An 18,478-nucleotide genomic window follows, 5' to 3' on the forward strand; every position below is an offset into this window, starting at 1 on the left:
GCTATCAATACCTCTCTCTTTCTCCCTGTCCCTTACCGCTATCAATACCTCTCTCTTTCTCCCTGTCCCTTACTGCTATCAATATCTCTTTCTCCCTGTCCCTTACCGCTATCAATACCTCTCTCTTTCTCCCTGTCCCTTACTGCTATCAATCTCTCTTTGTCCCTGTCCCCTACCGCTATCAATATCTCTCTCTCTTTCTCCCTGTCCCCTACCGCTATCAATACCTCTCTCTTTCTCCCTGTCCCTTACTGCTATCAATATCTCTCTCTTTCTCCCTGTCCCTTACCGCTATCAATACCTCTCTCTTTCTCCCTGTCCCTTACTGCTATCAATACCTCTCTCTTTCTCCCTGTCCCTTACTGCTATCAATATCTCTTTCTCCCTGTCCCTTACTGCTATCAATACCTCTCTCTTTCTCCCTGTCCCCTACTGCTATCAATACCTCTCTCTTTCTCCCTGTCCCCTACCGCTATCAATACCTCTCTCTTTCTCCCTGTCCCTTACTGCTATCAATATCTCTTTCTCCCTGTCCCTTACTGCTATCAATACCTCTCTCTTTCTCCCTGTCCCTTACTGCTATCAATATCTCTCTCTTTCTCCCTGTCCCTTACTGCTATCAATATATCTTTCTCCCTGTCCCTTACTGCTATCAATACCTCTCTCTTTCTCCCTGTCCCCTACTGCTATCAATACCTCTCTCTTTCTCCCTGTCCCCTACTGCTATCAATACCTCTCTCTTTCTCCCTGTCCCCTACTGCTATCAATACCTCTCTCTTTCTCCCTGTCCCCTACCGCTATCAATATCTCTCTCTCTTTCTCCCTGTCCCTTACTGCTATCAATACCTCTCTCTTTCTCCCTGTCCCTTACTGCTATCAATATATCTCTTTCTCCCTGTCCCTTACTGCTATCAATACCTCTCTCTTTCTCCCTGTCCCCTACTGCTATCAATATATCTCTTTCTCCCTGTCCCTTACTGCTATCAATCTCTCTTTGTCCCTGTCCCCTACCGCTATCAATATCTCTCTCTCTTTCTCCCTGTCCCTTACTGCTATCAATACCTCTCTCTTTCTCCCTGTCCCTTACTGCTATCAATATCTCTCTCTTTCTCCCTGTCCCTTACCGCTATCAATACCTCTCTCTTTCTCCCTGTCCCTTACCGCTATCAATACCTCTCTCTTTCTCCCTGTCCCTTACCGCTATCAATACCTCTCTCTTTCTTCCTGTCCCTTACTGCTATCAATACCTCTCTCTTTCTCCCTGTCCCCTACTGCTATCAATACCTCTCTCTTTCTCCCTGTCCCCTACCGCTATCAATACCTCTCTCTTTCTCCCTGTCCCTTACTGCTATCAATATCTCTCTCTTTCTCCCTGTCCCTTACTGCTATCAATACCTCTCTCTTTCTCCCTGTCCCCTACTGCTATCAATACCTCTCTCTTTCTCCCTGTCCCCTACTGCTATCAATACCTCTCTCTTTCTCCCTGTCCCCTACTGCTATCAATACCTCTCTCTTTCTCCCTGTCCCCTACTGCTATCAATACCTCTCTCTTTCTCCCTGTCCCCTACTGCTATCAATATATCTCTTTCTCCCTGTCCCCTACTGCTATCAATACCTCTCTCTTTCTCCCTGTCCCTTACTGCTATCAATATCTCTTTCTCCCTGTCCCTTACTGCTATCAATATATCTCTTTCTCCCTGTCCCCTACTGCTATCAATATATCTCTTTCTCCCTGTCCCTTACTGCTATCAATATATCTTTCTCCCTGTCCCCTACTGCTATCAATCTCTCTCTCTTTCTCCCTGTCCCTTACTGCTATCAATCTCTCTCTCTTTCTCCCTGTCCCCTACTGCTATCAATATCTCTCTCTCTTTCTCCCTGTCCCTTACTGCTATCAATACCTCTCTCTTTCTCCCTGTCCCTTACTGCTATCAATATATCTTTCTCCCTGTCCCTTACTGCTATCAATACCTCTCTCTTTCTCCCTGTCCCTTACTGCTATCAATATATCTCTCTCTCTTTCTTTCTCTTTCTAATAGCTGACATGGTTGTTCCTCCTTTACTTTTCTGTCTGTTTTGTCATCCATTTATCACTACATCTCACCTTGTGGTTGTCAGTCCTCACTGCAGAGGAAGAGGAAGCCGATCAGGATCAGTTAGTTTTGCGACATCGGTGTGTGTGTTTGTAGGGGTTTGTGTCTATGTGCGTGTTTGTCTGTCTGTGTGGGTGTGTGTGTGTTTGTTTGTAGGGGTATGTGTCTATGAGCATGTATCTCTGTGTATGGGTGTGTGTCTTGTCTGTGTGGGTGTGTATGTGTCTGAGCGTGTTTGTAGGGGTGTCTGAGCATGTATCTCTGTGTATGGGTGTGTGTCTTGTCTGTGTGGGTGTGTATGTGTCTGTGTGTGTTTGTAGGGGTGTCTGAGCATGTATCTCTGTGTATGGGTGTGTGTCTTGTCTGTGTGGGTGTGTATGTGTCTGTGTGTGTTTGTAGGGGTGTCTGAGCATGTATCTCTGTGTATGGGTGTGTGTGTGTGTTTTGTAGGGGTATGTGTTTATGAGCATTTATGTGTGTGTGTGTGTGTGTGTGTGTGTGTGTGTGTGTGTGTGTGTGTGTGTGTGTGTGTGTGTGTGTGTGTGTGTGTGTGTGTGTGTGTGTGTGTGTGTGTGTGTGTGTGTGTGTGTGTGTGTGTGTGTGTGTGTGTGTGTGTGTGTGTGTGTGTGTGTGTGTGTTTTGTAGGGGTTATGTGTTTATGAGCATGTATCTCTGTGCATGGGTGTGTGTGTCCCCATCCTAGCGTGTGTTTTGTGAGATCATTCTCTGAAAAGTGAGGTAATGTGTAAGACAGGAACAGCTGTCGAGACCCTCCCTAATGATGTGGCAACTTCACCCAGCAAGCAGACACACACACAGTGCATCAAGTACACAAGTCACACACAGACACACACACTATCACATTGAAAGACACACAAGCTTTTTTCACCCGTTTGTAAAAACACACAAACTCACAGAAGTTCTGCACATAAATGGACCACTCATTCACACACTGCTGTTCACACATGTTGTCTTGGGGGCTGGCTGAAACTGCTGACCAGATACAGATAGAATGTGTGAAACCACTTTGTCAGCATGTGTTAGAACTGGTAAAGCCCTCCCATACACACACACACACACACACACACACACACACACACACACACACACACACACACACACACACACACACACACACACACACACAAATGCATTGACACACACGAACACAAATAATCCTTTCTCAGGCCTGTGTGTGTTCCCCATCTTTGTGAAACTCCCTTTCACTGATTGCTAATGATAGCGATTGCTACCACATCTCCCCTCAGACATCTGCAGACACACACCTGCAAGGACTCACTGCAGCTACTTCCTGTCACAGTCTCTCGCTCCCTCCCCCTTTCTTTCTCTCTTCTAACATTCTCTGTTTCTCTAACCTCTGTTCACGTCACTGTTCCTCTCCGTCTCACCTCTTTCTGTCCCCCATTCTCCCCCCCACCCTCTCACCTCTCTGCCTTTCTGTCCCCCATTCTCCCCCCCACCCTCTCACCTCTCTCTGCTTTTCTGTCCCCCATTCTCCCCCCCACCCTCTCACCTCTCTCTGCCTTTCTGTCCCCCATTCTCCCCCCCACCCTCTCACCTCTCTCTGCCTTTCTGTCCCCCATTCTCCCCCCACCCTCTCGCCTCTCTCTGCCTTTCTGTCCCCCATCCCCCCTCTTTGTAACATAACTCTTCTCTAATTTCTTGTCTCTGACACAGGTTGTTGGTAACGGCTTGATTTTCCTGTGAGATTTACCCCCACCCTGCCTCATTCTATACCTATCTTTACATCTTTTTTTACCCCCACCCCTCACTTGTTGGCTGACAGTCTTTTACCACCTCTCCTCTCCCACTCTCTGCGTTCCTGGTATGTACTCTAGGAACACGTCTATTTTCAAGTCAAACAAACCTCAGCCATATTCTTCTCATCTCTTTGATCTCCCCTCAAATCTCAGACCCCCTTTCCTCTTTCCAACCTCACATTTCTCTCTCTTTTTTTCTCCCTCTTCTCTCCTCACTCCTGTTTTTGGCAGAGAGGCGTGTCTGCTCTATACAATACGTTTCTATGTGAAGGTTCTGTACCGTTCGTCCCTCCTGAATAAAACCCTTGATTCCCATCGGTAAATTGGGATAACATGCTAAATGTCCTCGGTGTGGTGGGAGGGCTGGGTTAAGGGCCTCCGTTCTGTACTGCTCTGCCAGTCAAATGAATAATGTAATGTGTTCTTGGAACTAAGACCTCAACGCACACACACACACACACACACACACACTGCCCCAGTTTAGCTAAGCAGAGTGGCTGGATGCAGGTACAAAAGGATCGTAAGATTGGAACCTTTTCCTGGATATGATTTGTGTGTTTTTGTTACTTTGCCACTATTAAGAATGTCCTCCATCCTGGCAGACCTTTATTGCATGGTTGAGTGCAATTATTATTCCCTATATAATCACATAGTTTTCATCTTTATAGAATTGCTTAAGCCACGTCTTGGATGTACCAGTAATTACCATAATGTTGTCTTTTTTCTCGTTATCCAGCCTTTTAACGAATTCAAATGAAGATTCAAATTCTCTCTGGCTGGGTCTGTTTTTATATCTCTTTGTAAGATGCAAATAGCCGGTTCAGGGAGAGTTATCAGTGGAGGGAGTAGAGAGGGTCTGGGTTTTATTGTACTTCAGAAACGGTGCAGGGTCAAGATATACTGTAAATGATGAAGATGATGATGGAGGAAGAGATGGAGAATGGGGATGTGTCTCACATTTAATAACAATTGATACTTGCAACAAGCCTTCATGACATGTTGCGAATGCTTTATAGCTGCTTTATAAATGCCTGTAAATGTATTCATAGTTCATTACATACAGGAGGTACATAGTGTTGCCAACTTGTGTTGGGCTGAATAAGGTTCTGTGTGGGCAGGAACTCTTCTCATCATCCCCTCTTTTACCTCTTTCACCCCTCCTCTGAGAAGATGCACCTAAACCAACACCTCTCTCCCAGCCTCCTATGTTTACGAGGGGGAGAGAGGCTTAAACGAGTGTGTGAGAGAAGGAGAATGAGAGAAGGAGATAGAGAAGCACTGAGAGCCAGAGGAGCATGTGGAGGAGGAGAAACGGTATGAGCAGAGAAACGTGACTCCTAATCTCCTTCTCTCAGGCCTTGCTGTGTTGTGTTTTGTTTGGGAACAGTAGTTGTTTGGGAACAGTAGTTGTTTGGGAACAGTAGTTGTTTGGGAACAGTAGTTGTTTGGGAACAGTAGTTGTTTGGGAACAGTAGTTGTTTGGGAACAGTAGTTGTTTGGGAACAGTAGTTGTTTGGGAACAGTAGTTGTTTGGGAACAGTAGTTGTTTGGGAACAGTAGTTGTTTGGGAACAGTAGTTGTTTGGTTCCACCTGTGCTGTTCTGGTTGTCTCATGTAAATTATACATTTAAACTGATTCTTGGTTTAATTGAGTTCTCGTTTAGTTTGGTTTGTGTGTAGTTCTGATGGACTGAAATGACCTAGTATGTTATCCTCCCATTAGTATTTTTCATGTTGTATGTAATGACTCATCTCCGTAGGTCTGCTGTGTGTGTTCGTTAAGGCATCATGGAATAATACATTTCACTGCCACCCACCCCTCTCTTAAGCTTTGCATAATAATCTTTAGTACATATTAAGAAATTCATAAATCGTTTTATTGTATCAGAACAAAAAAAGTAATATTTTATCACACACAATTTAAATACATCTTTCAGGGTTACAAATGTTGCTTACAAATATCCTTTATTGAGTTTATGTTCGTACATTGAGTTTATGTTCGTACATTGTGCAATTATTTCCATAAACCTTGTTTCGTTTTCTTTATAGTCATTTATTTAAGCCTTCACTGAAAAAAAAATGTTTTCTTTATAGTCATTTATTTAAGCCTTCACTGAAAAAAAAAATGTTTTCTTTATAGTCATTTATTTTAGCCTTCACTGTTTTATTTAATCCTTCACTGAATTTTTTTTTTGTTTTCTTTATAGTCATTTATTTTAGCCTTCACTGTTTTATTTATAGTCATTTATTTAAGCCTTCACTGAAAAAAAATGTTGTTTTCTTTATAGTCATTTATTTAAGCCTTCACTGAAAAAAAAAATGTTGTTTTCTTTATAGTCATTTATTTAAGCCTTCACTGAAAAAAAGTTGTTTTCTAAATTAAACTAAATGAAGAAGTAGCTATATTTTGCAAACTTACATTGCATTTTACATTTGTACAGTATTTCTGGTAAGGTGTGGATTGTTAGGGCCTGTGAAACGTGGATGTGAAATACATTAGGGCATTAGAAGTTTGCTAAAAACACTGCGAGTGAAACTCATTTGAACCTATTATGAATGAACACACACGGAAAGCGTCTGACATCAGAATGAATTGAAACACATTTCTGTGAAGTCATATTTCCCCCCTGGGCCGTTCAGAGCAGAGCTGATATAACTGGTGTGGATTGGGAGACGTTACAGGCTGTAAGGGAGAATAAGCACCAGTGTAATAACAGTCTAATGTCTTGTTTGTGTCAACTACTACTGATCTCTCACTTGGTGAACTCTGTTCAAGTTGCAGTCAAAAGGACAATATGTTTCATCATTATTTTGATGGTCCAATTGTTTTTTACTTATTCATTCTATCAGGACCCCATTTAAAGTGTTGTTATTTCCTGTCCAGAAATATGTATATTTCTCCAATACATGTTGAGTTTGAATGGGGCAGTGAACCATTCTAAGAGCTTTTAGAGAGTGGGTGACGTACATAACGAAAGCGAGGGAAGAGGAAGCCGTATTGTCGGAGGGGAGGAAAGGTAGTCAACTGTCGACAGAGGAGTGGGAGTTGAGAATCCGCTCGGAAACGGAGAGATAAGTTGGCCACCAATCATTAAAGAAAATGGGATGACTAAGTGTTTTATTTTTTGAAAATAAAATGAACTTATTTACTACATAAACAGTTTAACTGGTTCCATTGTTTATAGTTTTAGTTTAATTTGTTAGTTTTAATTCACTTGAAGCATGAGGAGTGAGTCTTTCACTGTAATATAGCCTACAGTTTATACCAATTGTACAGCATATTTCAACAATAATTCTTAATATGGGTTTTAGTTACTATTATATTCATTTGTCACATTTGTTTGTATCACTGCTTCCTAATGTCTTTGACATTTCCACAAAGTGTTTTGTAAAGTGGTGTGCCGTTATGTTTTCTTCAACATAACAGTCTGACGACAGGTTTTTCCACATACTTTCCACTTGGTTGTTTTTTCTCCGTTTTTACTTCCATTCTTGTGGGAAAAGGAGCTGTGTTTCAAATGATTTGTATGTGTTGATTAAACACATGTCAGTGTATGTTTGGGTGGCTGTGTAATCTATAGTGCTATATGGTAGTTAAAGAGGGATCAGCAGCCAGAGATGGCTGTCCCTGACTGTTAGAACAGGGGCTGCTGAACAACTAGAAACTAGAAACAGGGTGACTAATAGAGAGCGAGAAACGACAGGGGAGAAAGAGCGAAGGCAGAGAAAGAAAAAATGTCTTACCGTCAAAGATCATTCCTACTTTTTAACTTGTGTGTGTGTGTGTGTGTGTGTGTGTGTGTGTGTGTGTGTGTGTGTGTGTGTGTGTGTGTGTGTGTGTGTGTGTGTGTGTGTGTGTGTGTGTGTGTCTCTCGTTTATAAAGTGACTCACAGTTGTTCGATTAACAGGAATCTCTTCCCTTTTTCCGAACAACACGTATACCCTTCTGAACAACACGTATACCCTTCTGAACAACACTTACATCCCCCTTCTGAACAACACGTATACCCTTCTGAACAACACGTATACCCTTCTGAACAACACGTATACCCTTCTGAACAACACTTACATCCCCCTTCTGAACAACACTTACATCCCCCTTCTGAACAACACTTACATCCCCCTTCTGAACAACACTTACATCCCCCTTCTGAACAACACGTATACCCTTCTGAACAACATGTATACCCTTCTGAACAACATGTATACCCTTCTGAACAACACTTACATCCCCCTTCTGAACAACACGTATACCCTTCTGAACAACACGTATACCCTTCTGAACAACACGTATACCCTTCTGAACAACACGTATACCCTTCTGAACAACACTTACATCCCCCTTCTGAACAACATGTATACCCTTCTGAACAACACTTACATCCCCCTTCTGAACAACACTTACATCCCCCTTCTGAACAACACTTACATCCCCCTTCTGAACAACACTTACATCCCCCTTCTGAACAACATTTACATCCCCCTTCTGAACAACACGTATACCCTTCTGAACAACACGTATACCCTTCTGAACAACACGTATACCCTTCTGAACAACACGTATACCCTTCTGAACAACACATATACCCTTCTGAACAACACATATACCCTTCTGAACAACACGTATACCCTTCTGAACAACACTTACACGTATACCCTTCTGAACAACACGTATACCCTTCTGAACAACACTTACATCCCCCTTCTGAACAACACGTATACCCTTCTGAACAACACTTACATCCCCCTTCTGAACAACACGCATACCCTTCTGAACAACACGCATACCCTTCTGAACAACACGTATACCCTTCTGAACAACACGTATACCCTTCTGAACAACACGTATACCCTTCTGAACAACACGCATACCCTTCTGAACAACACGTATACCCTTCTGAACAACACGTATACCCTTCTGAACAACACTTACATCCCCCTTCTGAACAACACTTACATCCCCCTTCTGAACAACACGTATACCCTTCTGAACAACACTTACATCCCCCTTCTGAACAACACTTACATCCCCCATCTGAACAACACGTATACCCTTCTGAACAACACGTATACCCTTCTGAACAACACGTATACCCTTCTGAACAACACTTACATCCCCCTTCTGAGGAATCGAAAACCACCCCTTACAGGTTTTTTTATTTTACGCCGGAAACTAAACACTAGTATTGCTCTTCATATCTTTATCTCTCACTCCCCCTCTTTTTCTCTGTTCACTTAATCTCTCTTTTTATCTCCTCTGATTTCTAGGAGGGGGATTCTGTTAGCATTGAGTTTTCTCTTAAACAAACCTTCTCTCAGCTGGGACAGTTGTCTTTTCTATTGGCTTATTGTTTTGTGCCTCGACACACACACACACACACACACACACACACACACACACACACACACACACACACACACACACACACACACAGTGTTTTCGGTGGGGATTTAGACCTTTCTGGCAGCACCGTCGATGTCCTCCTCGTCTACAGCTTTTTCCAGGGCGTTGTTTTAGATGCTTACGAGTGTAGGAGACACCGCGAACAAATCTCCCTGAAATCACTTCCTACCTGCTCTGAGAGCAGCGGTGGCACAGACCCATGTCAGCGGCGATGGCTTGATGCATCAAACCGAGAATGTTAAGAGTCAGTCAAAGTTGCCTAATGGATTGTTCTAATGTGACTTTATCATCATCACAGACCATCTGTAATATGGCATGTTGGTTGGTTCATCTAATACCTACCTTGATGTCTGTGGCTGGGTCTATTATGACTCACAGCACCAATATGATTTTGGTTCTTACGTTACTTCTACTTTAACAATTTTGATGTTGGCTGACTTAGCTAAATTTGCACATATTTGACAATGTTGGAGGGTATTTTTGAGCTTCTTTCAAGGTCCCTCATCAGTAATGTAGGTACATAGAGATCCTTAATTCTGTGCATAAGTGGCTGGTGGCTGAAGGATGAGACCACGGGCTGCATCTCAATAGCCCAGCACGGCTTCCTTTCTCTTTCTTCTTCGAGGAGAAGAAGCCACTTTAGACTATTGTACCCAAGTTCCCCCCACCTGTCTAGACAGATGGACAAACATCCCTCCTACCTGTCCATCAGCCAAGGTCAGAGGTCAGATCTGTGGTCGGGGAGGGGCAGGCCAGGAAGTTGTGTATTTCGGAAACTTACGATCGCTCGTTTCAGAAAATGGACCCACTGTATTTTGGAGAGAGGGGCGCGTGGGCGAAAAGGGGGGAGGGGTATCTCTCAATCTCTCTCTCCGCCGCCAAGCACCTTCTTTTCATAAAACAGGAAGAGAGAGAACGAGCGAGAGAGAAAGAGGTAGACATCCCCAAGGATGAACGCGAAACCCCAACTTCTCTGAACTTGAAGAGTTAAAGGTTTAAGGAGAGCGAGGGAGAATAGAAGGCTGTAACATAGGAAGGAAGAAGCAAGTAAGAGCGAGGAAGACTGAAGTACAAAAACACTTATGCCATGACACAGACACAGCATCGCCTCCAGTCGACGGTCCCTCTATCAGCCATGCAGGCAGGAAAGGTAGGGGTGCCGTTTGGGTTTAGACACAGCTGATGGGTTGAGGTTGGGAGGGTAAGGTTTGGGTAAGGTTCTGTTGATACAGGTGGGATTGGGGTTTCTGTTGAAGAGCGATGATATGAACGTTAGTGTGTGGACTGTATGGGTGGGGTGTGTGTGTTTTTGACATTGCATGAAAATCAACAGACCACAAACTGAACAATGGGGACTCGGGGAGCCAAGAGAGAGAGACACGCAACGTGTGTGTGTATTTAATGGGGTGTGTCTTGTAGCAGGTTAGTCAGGTGAAACAGAATGTACTGTCGCCGAGGAGAGCCCCTCCAGGGTGCTATGTGGACAGTATTATAGGATGGTTAGGGGGCTGTTGGTGGTTGCTATGGGAGGGAGACAAAGGTGGGGGAGGAGGGGGGAGTTCGTCTGTTGTTTGTGGAAAATGTAGTCTGCTCAGGTGAGTGGTACTGTGGAACAGGAGAGGGGGTTAGGTGAGAGCCAGGGGAACAGGAGAGGAGAGCCCTTGGGTGTTATAAATTAACCTCATCATATGGATACATAGACAATATAGACTTCTATAGACCTGGTAACCTACCTAGAAAGTAGTCTATGGATTAGTAAAATGGAGTAAGACACAAACTTCCGCTGTAGGCCTAAATGCTCTCTCTGTTTCACACTCTCTCACTCTCTTCCTCCATTATACACCTCCCCTGGAGGGCATGTGTGAAAGGGAGGACACGGAGTGGGTGATGAGGTCTTGAAAAGAAGGGAGGAGAAGAACAAGCTTCTGTTATCCTCATATAAACACTTCTAAACACGTCTCGTTTTACCCAACATGAACTCTTCTCTGTCTTCACTTTCCTAAAGTCAAAGTTCTGTTTCAGGAAATACCACACCACACACTGTTAAGGTTAGACTCAGTGAGCAGAATCCTGACTTGAAATACATCCATATAACTTGAATCTTCCTTTGACGATGTGACATGCGCAAAAGCTCTATCAGCTTGTGATTGGTCCTTCTGTAGCTCAGTTGGTAGAGCATGGCGCATGTAACGCCAGGGTAGTGGGTTCGATCCCCGGGACCACCCATACGTAGAATGTATGCACACATGACTGTAAGTCGCTTTGGATAAAAGCGTCTGCTAAATGGCATATATTATTATTATTATTATTGTGTGTGTGGACGTCGTCCCCAGTACAGTCTGACTCCTCTCTTTCACCTTCCTCTTTCTGTCTCTTCCTCACCTTCGTCTCTCTCTCTCTTTTTAATCAAGGAGCTAATACTATCAACCACTGACACACACACACACACTCTGGCACCCCCTTCTCCTCTACCCCCTCTGATCCTCCCAGTTGTCCCCCCCTTCCCACCCCCTCTGCCAAAATCACTTTTTCCTGATGTCGTAATCTAGGGTTGAGGGGATGGTAGTTTGAGGGAGAAGGGAGGAGTGATTGAAGGAGGGATAGCACTAAGCTCTTGTTTAATATGGTCCCTCACGTGAAGGAGAGATAGCACTAAGCTCTTGTTTAATATAGTCCCTCACGTGAAGGAGGGATAGCACTAAGCTCTTGTTTAATATAGTCCCTCACGTGAAGGAGGGATAGCACTAAGCTCTTGTTTAATATGGTCCCTCACGTGAAGGAGGGATAGCACTAAGCTCTTGTTAACTGTTCTGTCAACTGTTCTGCCTTACTATTATTCAACCATGCTGGTCATTTATGAACATTTGAACATCTTGGCCACGTTCTGTTATAATCTCCACCTGGCACAGCCAGAAGAGGACTGGCCACCCCACATATGCTCTCTCTAATTCTCTCTTTCTTTCTCTCTCTCGGAGGACCTGAGCCCTAGGACCGTGCCCCAGGACTACCTGACATGATGGCTCCTTGCTGTCCCCAGTCCATCTGACTGTGCTGCTGCTCCAGTTTCAACTGTTCTGCCTTATTATTATTTGACCATGCTGGTCATTTATGAACATTTGAACATCTTGGTCATGTTCTGTTATAATCTCTACCCGGCACAGCCAGAAGAGGACTGGCCACCCCACATAGCCCGGTTCCTCTCTAGGTTTCTTCCTAGGTTTTGGCCTTTCTAGGGAGTTTTTCCTAGCCACCGTGCTTTTACACCTGCATTGTTTGCTGTTTGGGGTTTTAGGCTGGGTTTCTGTACAGCACTTTGAGATATCAGCTGATGTACGAAGGGCTATATAAATAAATTTGATTTGATTTGATTTGATTTGTTTAATATGGTCCCTCACGTGAAGGAGAGATAGCACTAAGCTCTTGTTTAATATGGTCCCTCACGTGAAGGAGAGATAGCACTAAGCTCTTGTTTAATATGGTCCCTCACGTGAAGGAGAGATAGCACTAAGCTCTTGTTTAATATGGTCCCTCACGTGAAGGAGAGCTCTTTGTGGAAGTCACGCTAGTAATGAGAGGCTACAGTACCAACCAATATATCTCTGCACCGTGACTGCATTAACTAACACAGTTTTACTTGACAAAGGACACGTCCACGCACTGAGGTATTCTAGGTATGTCAGCATTTGTTTTCTGGTATTCAAAGCCATGAAATGGGATCTATATCAAAAGCATACACAATATTGTTCTGATGTCATTGCTTGACATTCACCACACCAGAATATTTTTTTTAAACTTTGTCTGATTCTTGTTTTTTTTTTTCATGTAAAAAAAACATCTGTAGCCACTGAATTATTTTGATTCAGCCTGAACTTCAATGTCTGTGTTATTCTAACCAACTGTTCCCTCCTGCAGGTGGCGATGTCTCCAGGAGAGGACGGTCTGATCGGGATCCCCTTCCCAGAGCACAGCAGCGAGATCCTGTTCCGCCTCAACGCCCAGCGCAGGGCGGGGCTACTCTGTGACCTCACCCTGACCTCGCGGGGTGCCCGCTACCCTACCCACCGCTCCGTCATGGCTGCCGTCAGCCTCTACTTCCGCGGGCTGTTTGGAGCGGAGGAGGGGGCCGAGGCAGGGGCCGAGGCGGGGGGGGGAGGAGGGTTCAGTGTGTGCCAGCTGGACTGTGTCGCGCCCGATGCCCTGGATGCCCTGCTGGAGTTTGCCTACACGGCCACCCTGACCATCCGCAGCTCTGGCATGAGAGATGTGTTGAGAGGAGCTCAGTTACTGGGGATCCAGTGTGTGGTTGATGCCTGTAGAGACATACTGGGGGAGACGGCGGGGGAGGTAGAGTGGGAGACGGGGGAGGAGAGCGTACAGGCGGAGAGGGAGAGAAGGGTGGAGAGGGGGATGAAGAAAGGCTCCCGGAGGAAGATAGACAGACGGAGAGTCACCAAGGTGGAGTCATCGCACCACCAGCCACTGCCTCATCACCCCAACATTAACACACACCAGCACCCCTCCACTCCTCCTCCACACCCCTCACCTGTTCAAGACACGGCCCACTCTCATCCCTCCACCCGACCCCCCAGCCCTGAGCAGGATGAACACCCCCCCACCACGGGACAGAACGGGGAGCGGAAGCAGGGCAGGGGTGCAGGGAGAGGGAGTACAGCAGTCAACGGAGGGGTGCACTGGCCTCAGGAGCGCCTCCTCGCCCCCAACCCCCCTCTTCCCCTCTCAGACGACAGGCTGTCAGAAGACGAGGAGGAGATGGAGGGAGTGGGGAACGGTGGGGTGCCCAGCTTTACTTCAGCCCCCCTGGCAGAGCAAGAGGTGGCCACAGGGGCAGGAGGAGGGGGTAGGAAGAGGAAGTCTCAGACCCCCCAGCAGTGTCCTGTCTGTCAGAAGATCATCCACGGAGCAGGGAAGCTGCCCAGACACATGAGAACACACACCGGGGAGAAACCATTCGAGTGCTCGACCTGCGGGGTCCGCTTTACCAGGTATGTACCTGTGTGTTTAACACTATTATCACCAGGTATGTACCTGTGTGTTTTAACACTATTATCACCAGGTATGTACCTGTGTGTTTTAACACTATTATCACCAGGTGTGTACCTGTGTGTTTTAACACTATTATCTATAACAGATTACAGAGCTAGCATTGTTCTACATATGATGCTGAGCCATTCTCCTCTTTCCTTTCTCTCTCAGGAATGACAAGTTGAAGATCCACATGCGTAAACACACAGGGGAGCGTCCGTACCCTTGCCCCCACTGCCCTGCCCGCTTCCTGCATTCCTACGACCTGAAGAACCACCTGTCTCTCCATAGTGGGGCACGCCCCTTCGAGTGCCCGCTCTGCCACAAGGCCTTCGCCCGTGAGGACCACCTCCAGCGCCACCGCAAGGGCCTCAGCTGCCTGGAGGTCCGTACCCGGGCACGGCCGAGGCGCGGGCCTGGGGCTGACCACGGGGAAGAGGGCAGAAGGGTTAGAGGAGGAGGAAGAGGGTATTCTCCAGACCAACTTGAGAATCTGGCCCTGCAGCCCCACGCCTCAGCATTCCACCCCCGTGCTGGGATGGTTAGCCTGGGAGATGGTGCTGGGGCTGGAGGTCAAATGGTGTTCCAGGAGGAGGCTGACGGGGAGCAAGCTATAGCCCTCCTAGGGCCTCACAGGTTACCCTACTCTGGTCTGCTGTGGAGAGGCCTGGAGCTGGGGGTGAGAGGGGTGGAGGGGGAGGAGGCAGGCGGGGGCCACTCTCCTGCACTTCAGCATGCAAGATGGGAGGAGGAGGCAGAGGAGGATGAGGAAGACGAGTGAGAAGAGAGGAAGAGTAGAGCGTGCATGGATGTGCATGTGCGTGTGCGTGTGTGTGCGTGTGCGCGTGCGCGTGTGTGTGTGTGTGGCACCTACAGTATGGATGGGGATCTCACTCAGGTGACTGGACCTCCTTCTTACAAAGCGCTTAGAGAGACTAAACGATAGAGAAAGAATCATGGAAAACGGGTTTCTGTTTTGTCATTGTTGTTTCATGGCTCTCTGTTTTTATTTCAGTTGTCTTTTATTTCTATTTTCATGCTGTGGTTATTCTTATTAGCTGTACTTAAAAAGGCTTTATGTTTTGCACATAGATGTGCTGATGGGGATATGGGGTTCTTTTCTCTCACTATGCAAACTAAAGTCAGGAGATGAGAAATGATGTGTCCAGATGTAAAACAGAAGAGAAAATAAATCCTGTATTTTTGAGCAGAGTGCTGTTAGAGTAATATAACAATCAGATGTTACTGAAGTTCAAACAATGTATGTACAACATCCATCTGGCACTACTAAACCCTATCACTCTTCATCTCACTATACTAGCACTCTCATTGGGGTAGTAAGAAACCAGAATCATCCGGTTTTCAGTGGAAAAGCAGAGAAGACACAAAGTCTGAAAACCGGTAGCTTCCGGTTCCTTCCGACCCACTCAGGTGTTTGTTTTACGCCTGCTAAGTTAGGTAAGTATAGTAGTAGGTGTGGAATCTGCTGTTTGACTTTGGGTGTACCCTACTACCCTCTAGTGGTTATTGGTGGAGCTAGTCGCCAATGGCAACAAGTCACCAGGTTTCCTATTGAAGACAGCCATTATCTAACAGTAACAGTCATATTTTAATAAGGCTTATTATTTTGCTGTCTGTTGTAAGTAGATTTTCATGCCCTTTTATGAGGCACCGATGATACCAAAGATTTCAGTTTATTTCTTCCTAATCAATCAGTTTGATCAAGCACAGGAGCACCAGAGCTATAGATTGAGATGGGCACGCACTGGTTGAATCATTGTTGGTTCCAAGTCATTTCAATGAAATGACATTAAACCAACGTGGAATAGACATTGAATTGATGTCTGTTCCCAGTGGGATGACTCTAAGGGTATCCAGACTGCTAGAAGGGTTGGACACTGCTTCCATAGGTTCGATTCTCTGTGGGGCTCTGCTACCCTACCAAGCAAAATGACAGTGACTGCTCATAGAGTGGAACTGAGAAAAATGTATTTCATTTACCTTGGTTTCACAGAAACTTTATGCAGTTCCTGCTAACATGACCCACATTTTCTCCAGAATACAATACAAAAGAGGCAGGATACTTGTCCTCATGATTAAGCATGTATTTAATGTAGCAAAAATGTTCGACCAAATGAGCAGTTACTGCCTTTTTGCTTGGTAGTCTAGTGCTCTGTGAAAAATGCCTGACCAAAACTAGACTACATCTGCAGGGTCATTGGATGATTGTTAATGAGAGGTGTGTTTGCTGCTTTAGCGTTTACTTTTTGACATCGACAGGGGACAATTCCTTTCCAAAGTTTCCTTCTTTAGAATGTCTTCTGATCATGCACTCCTCGTTTTTTGTTGATTGCAAAAAGAGCGAGAGAAAAGGAGAGACCAAAAGGGAAGGAGGGGGAGACCTTGATCTCTTGATTGCTCGGTATTTATTTATTTATTGTTATTTATTGTGGCTTTCCAGTTGAAACTGTGTGTGTGGCCTGACCCAGGGTATCCACAGTGGCCTGACCCAGGGTATCCACAGTGGCCTGACCCAGGGTATCCACAGTGGCCTGACCCAGGGTATCCACAGTGGCCTGACCCAGGGTATCCACAGTGGCCTGACCCAGGGTATCCACAGTGGCCTGACCCAGGGTATCCACAGTGGCCTGACCCAGGGTATCCACAGTGGCCTGACCCAGGGTATCCACAGTGGCCTGACCCAGGGTATCCACAGTGGCCTGACCCAGGGTATCCACAGTGACCTGACCCAGGGTATCCACAGTGACCTGACCTGGGTTTGATACAGTGACCCGCAACACCACTCGGCTCGGTCCCCTTCTGGCACAGTTGAAGTGCTCTGTACCTGCTTCCTTTAGAGTCTTAAGAGAAACTGCATTGTGCTTAACGTGACGGCTAACAAAGACCCGTACACCCAGTGCCATGTTGGGTGAAAGGTCCTCTGTTGGCTATTCTCCCTCCTTTTGCATTTGTTTTGCACAACACATCACACCCTGAAAAGGTACTGCAACAATACTGGCACATTCCATCCTCTGGGGGAGAAAGAAGGGATCAGAAAAGAGAAGGGGAAAAGAGACAGACCGAGCCTTTCTCTCTCTCTTTAGAGCACAAGACAACTGTCACACCACCCGTAGCTGTTTCACACTTTCAGTTAAAGAGATAAGCATCAACTGCACTTAGGGAGAGAACTGTGTTGTTGATTCAACATGTACTGTATGTTATTGTGTTATCTGTCAAAGCTGTGTGTATAAGTCACAGATAGGCCCTTAGGGGGCCTGTCTCTAGGAGACCAGCGACCATCTTGGGTGGCCCATTGCAGGTGTAAGGCTACTTTGCTTACAGATAATCAACTATTTCTTCAAAGTCTGTCACTCTAGGTGATAGTGAGTTATGTTCTTCATTTACAACTATTTACGAGGGCTGTAACTCTATCCTGAAGCTTATGTAGCTCTAGCAGACTGGACCTGTGTGTGCTATCCATTCTGTGCTATGTAGAAGAACTTTCCTTGTTTCTGATTTATTTGCACTAAAATATTGAGAGCTTTTGTTTTTTTGTTTCACCTCCTTATCCATTCCATGATGTCACTCAGTATCGTTTATGATTGTAAGAGAAGATATCTGTATATTGTTCCTTCAATTCTTGATAATAACATTGGTCTATATTCTTTCTACTGCGTAGTGTAATAATCATGATAAGAGATTGCAATGTAAAGGGGTGAAGCTGCCTTGGACTTTTGGTTTTGTGCTGCAACTATTCTCAGGAAATCTTGAGCAATGCACTAAGTAATTATGCAAAATTGTGGGGGAGATATGCTGTGTATATATATGTAGGCTATGTATGTTCATACATGCGTCTGAAGAGGTAGTGACACCTTTCACTCAATAGTACGGTTCCAATATAACCCCTTGTACCACATGACTATGAGGAAGTCAGATAAAAGCAAATTGAGGGATAGTAGATATCCATTTGTATGGTAAAACATGTACAATGTAGTGTACATCAATTGAAACCAGCCAGTCACACATTGTGCTGAAAGGTATTTTGTGCTGAGGGGTGTTGCTACCAGCATTTCGAGAGCTTGGGGAGTGAATGAGAGGGAAACATTATGCCAGCTGTGAAGCGTGGTGTTTCTATGGAACTTTATGTCGTTTTATT

The 18,478-nt window shown here is 45.3% G+C and overlaps 1 protein-coding gene across 2 annotated transcripts in view; it reads left to right on the forward strand.

The window, feature by feature from the left end:
- LOC123998182 (zinc finger and BTB domain-containing protein 7B-like) overlaps positions 1–15,897 on the forward strand; it is a 28,914-nt gene extending 13,017 nt beyond the window's left edge. Inside the window, exons 1-3 of one of the 2 annotated variants that reach the window (XM_046303189.1) lie at positions 10,209–10,429; positions 13,192–14,282; positions 14,494–15,897. In XM_046303189.1, the coding sequence (XP_046159145.1) occupies positions 10,367–10,429; positions 13,192–14,282; positions 14,494–15,103 (1,764 nt within the window). In that variant the 5' untranslated portion in view covers positions 10,209–10,366 and the 3' untranslated portion in view covers positions 15,104–15,897. Of the gene's footprint in view, positions 1–10,208; positions 10,430–13,191; positions 14,283–14,493 lie in introns of those variants that run through there. The other variant, XM_046303190.1, reaches the window with a different exon arrangement.
- The last annotated feature ends 2,581 nt before the right edge of the window (positions 15,898–18,478 follow it).

The sequence above is a fragment of the Oncorhynchus gorbuscha genome, linkage group LG15 (genome assembly GCF_021184085.1).
Source record: "Oncorhynchus gorbuscha isolate QuinsamMale2020 ecotype Even-year linkage group LG15, OgorEven_v1.0, whole genome shotgun sequence".
Lineage (NCBI taxonomy): Eukaryota > Metazoa > Chordata > Actinopteri > Salmoniformes > Salmonidae > Oncorhynchus > Oncorhynchus gorbuscha.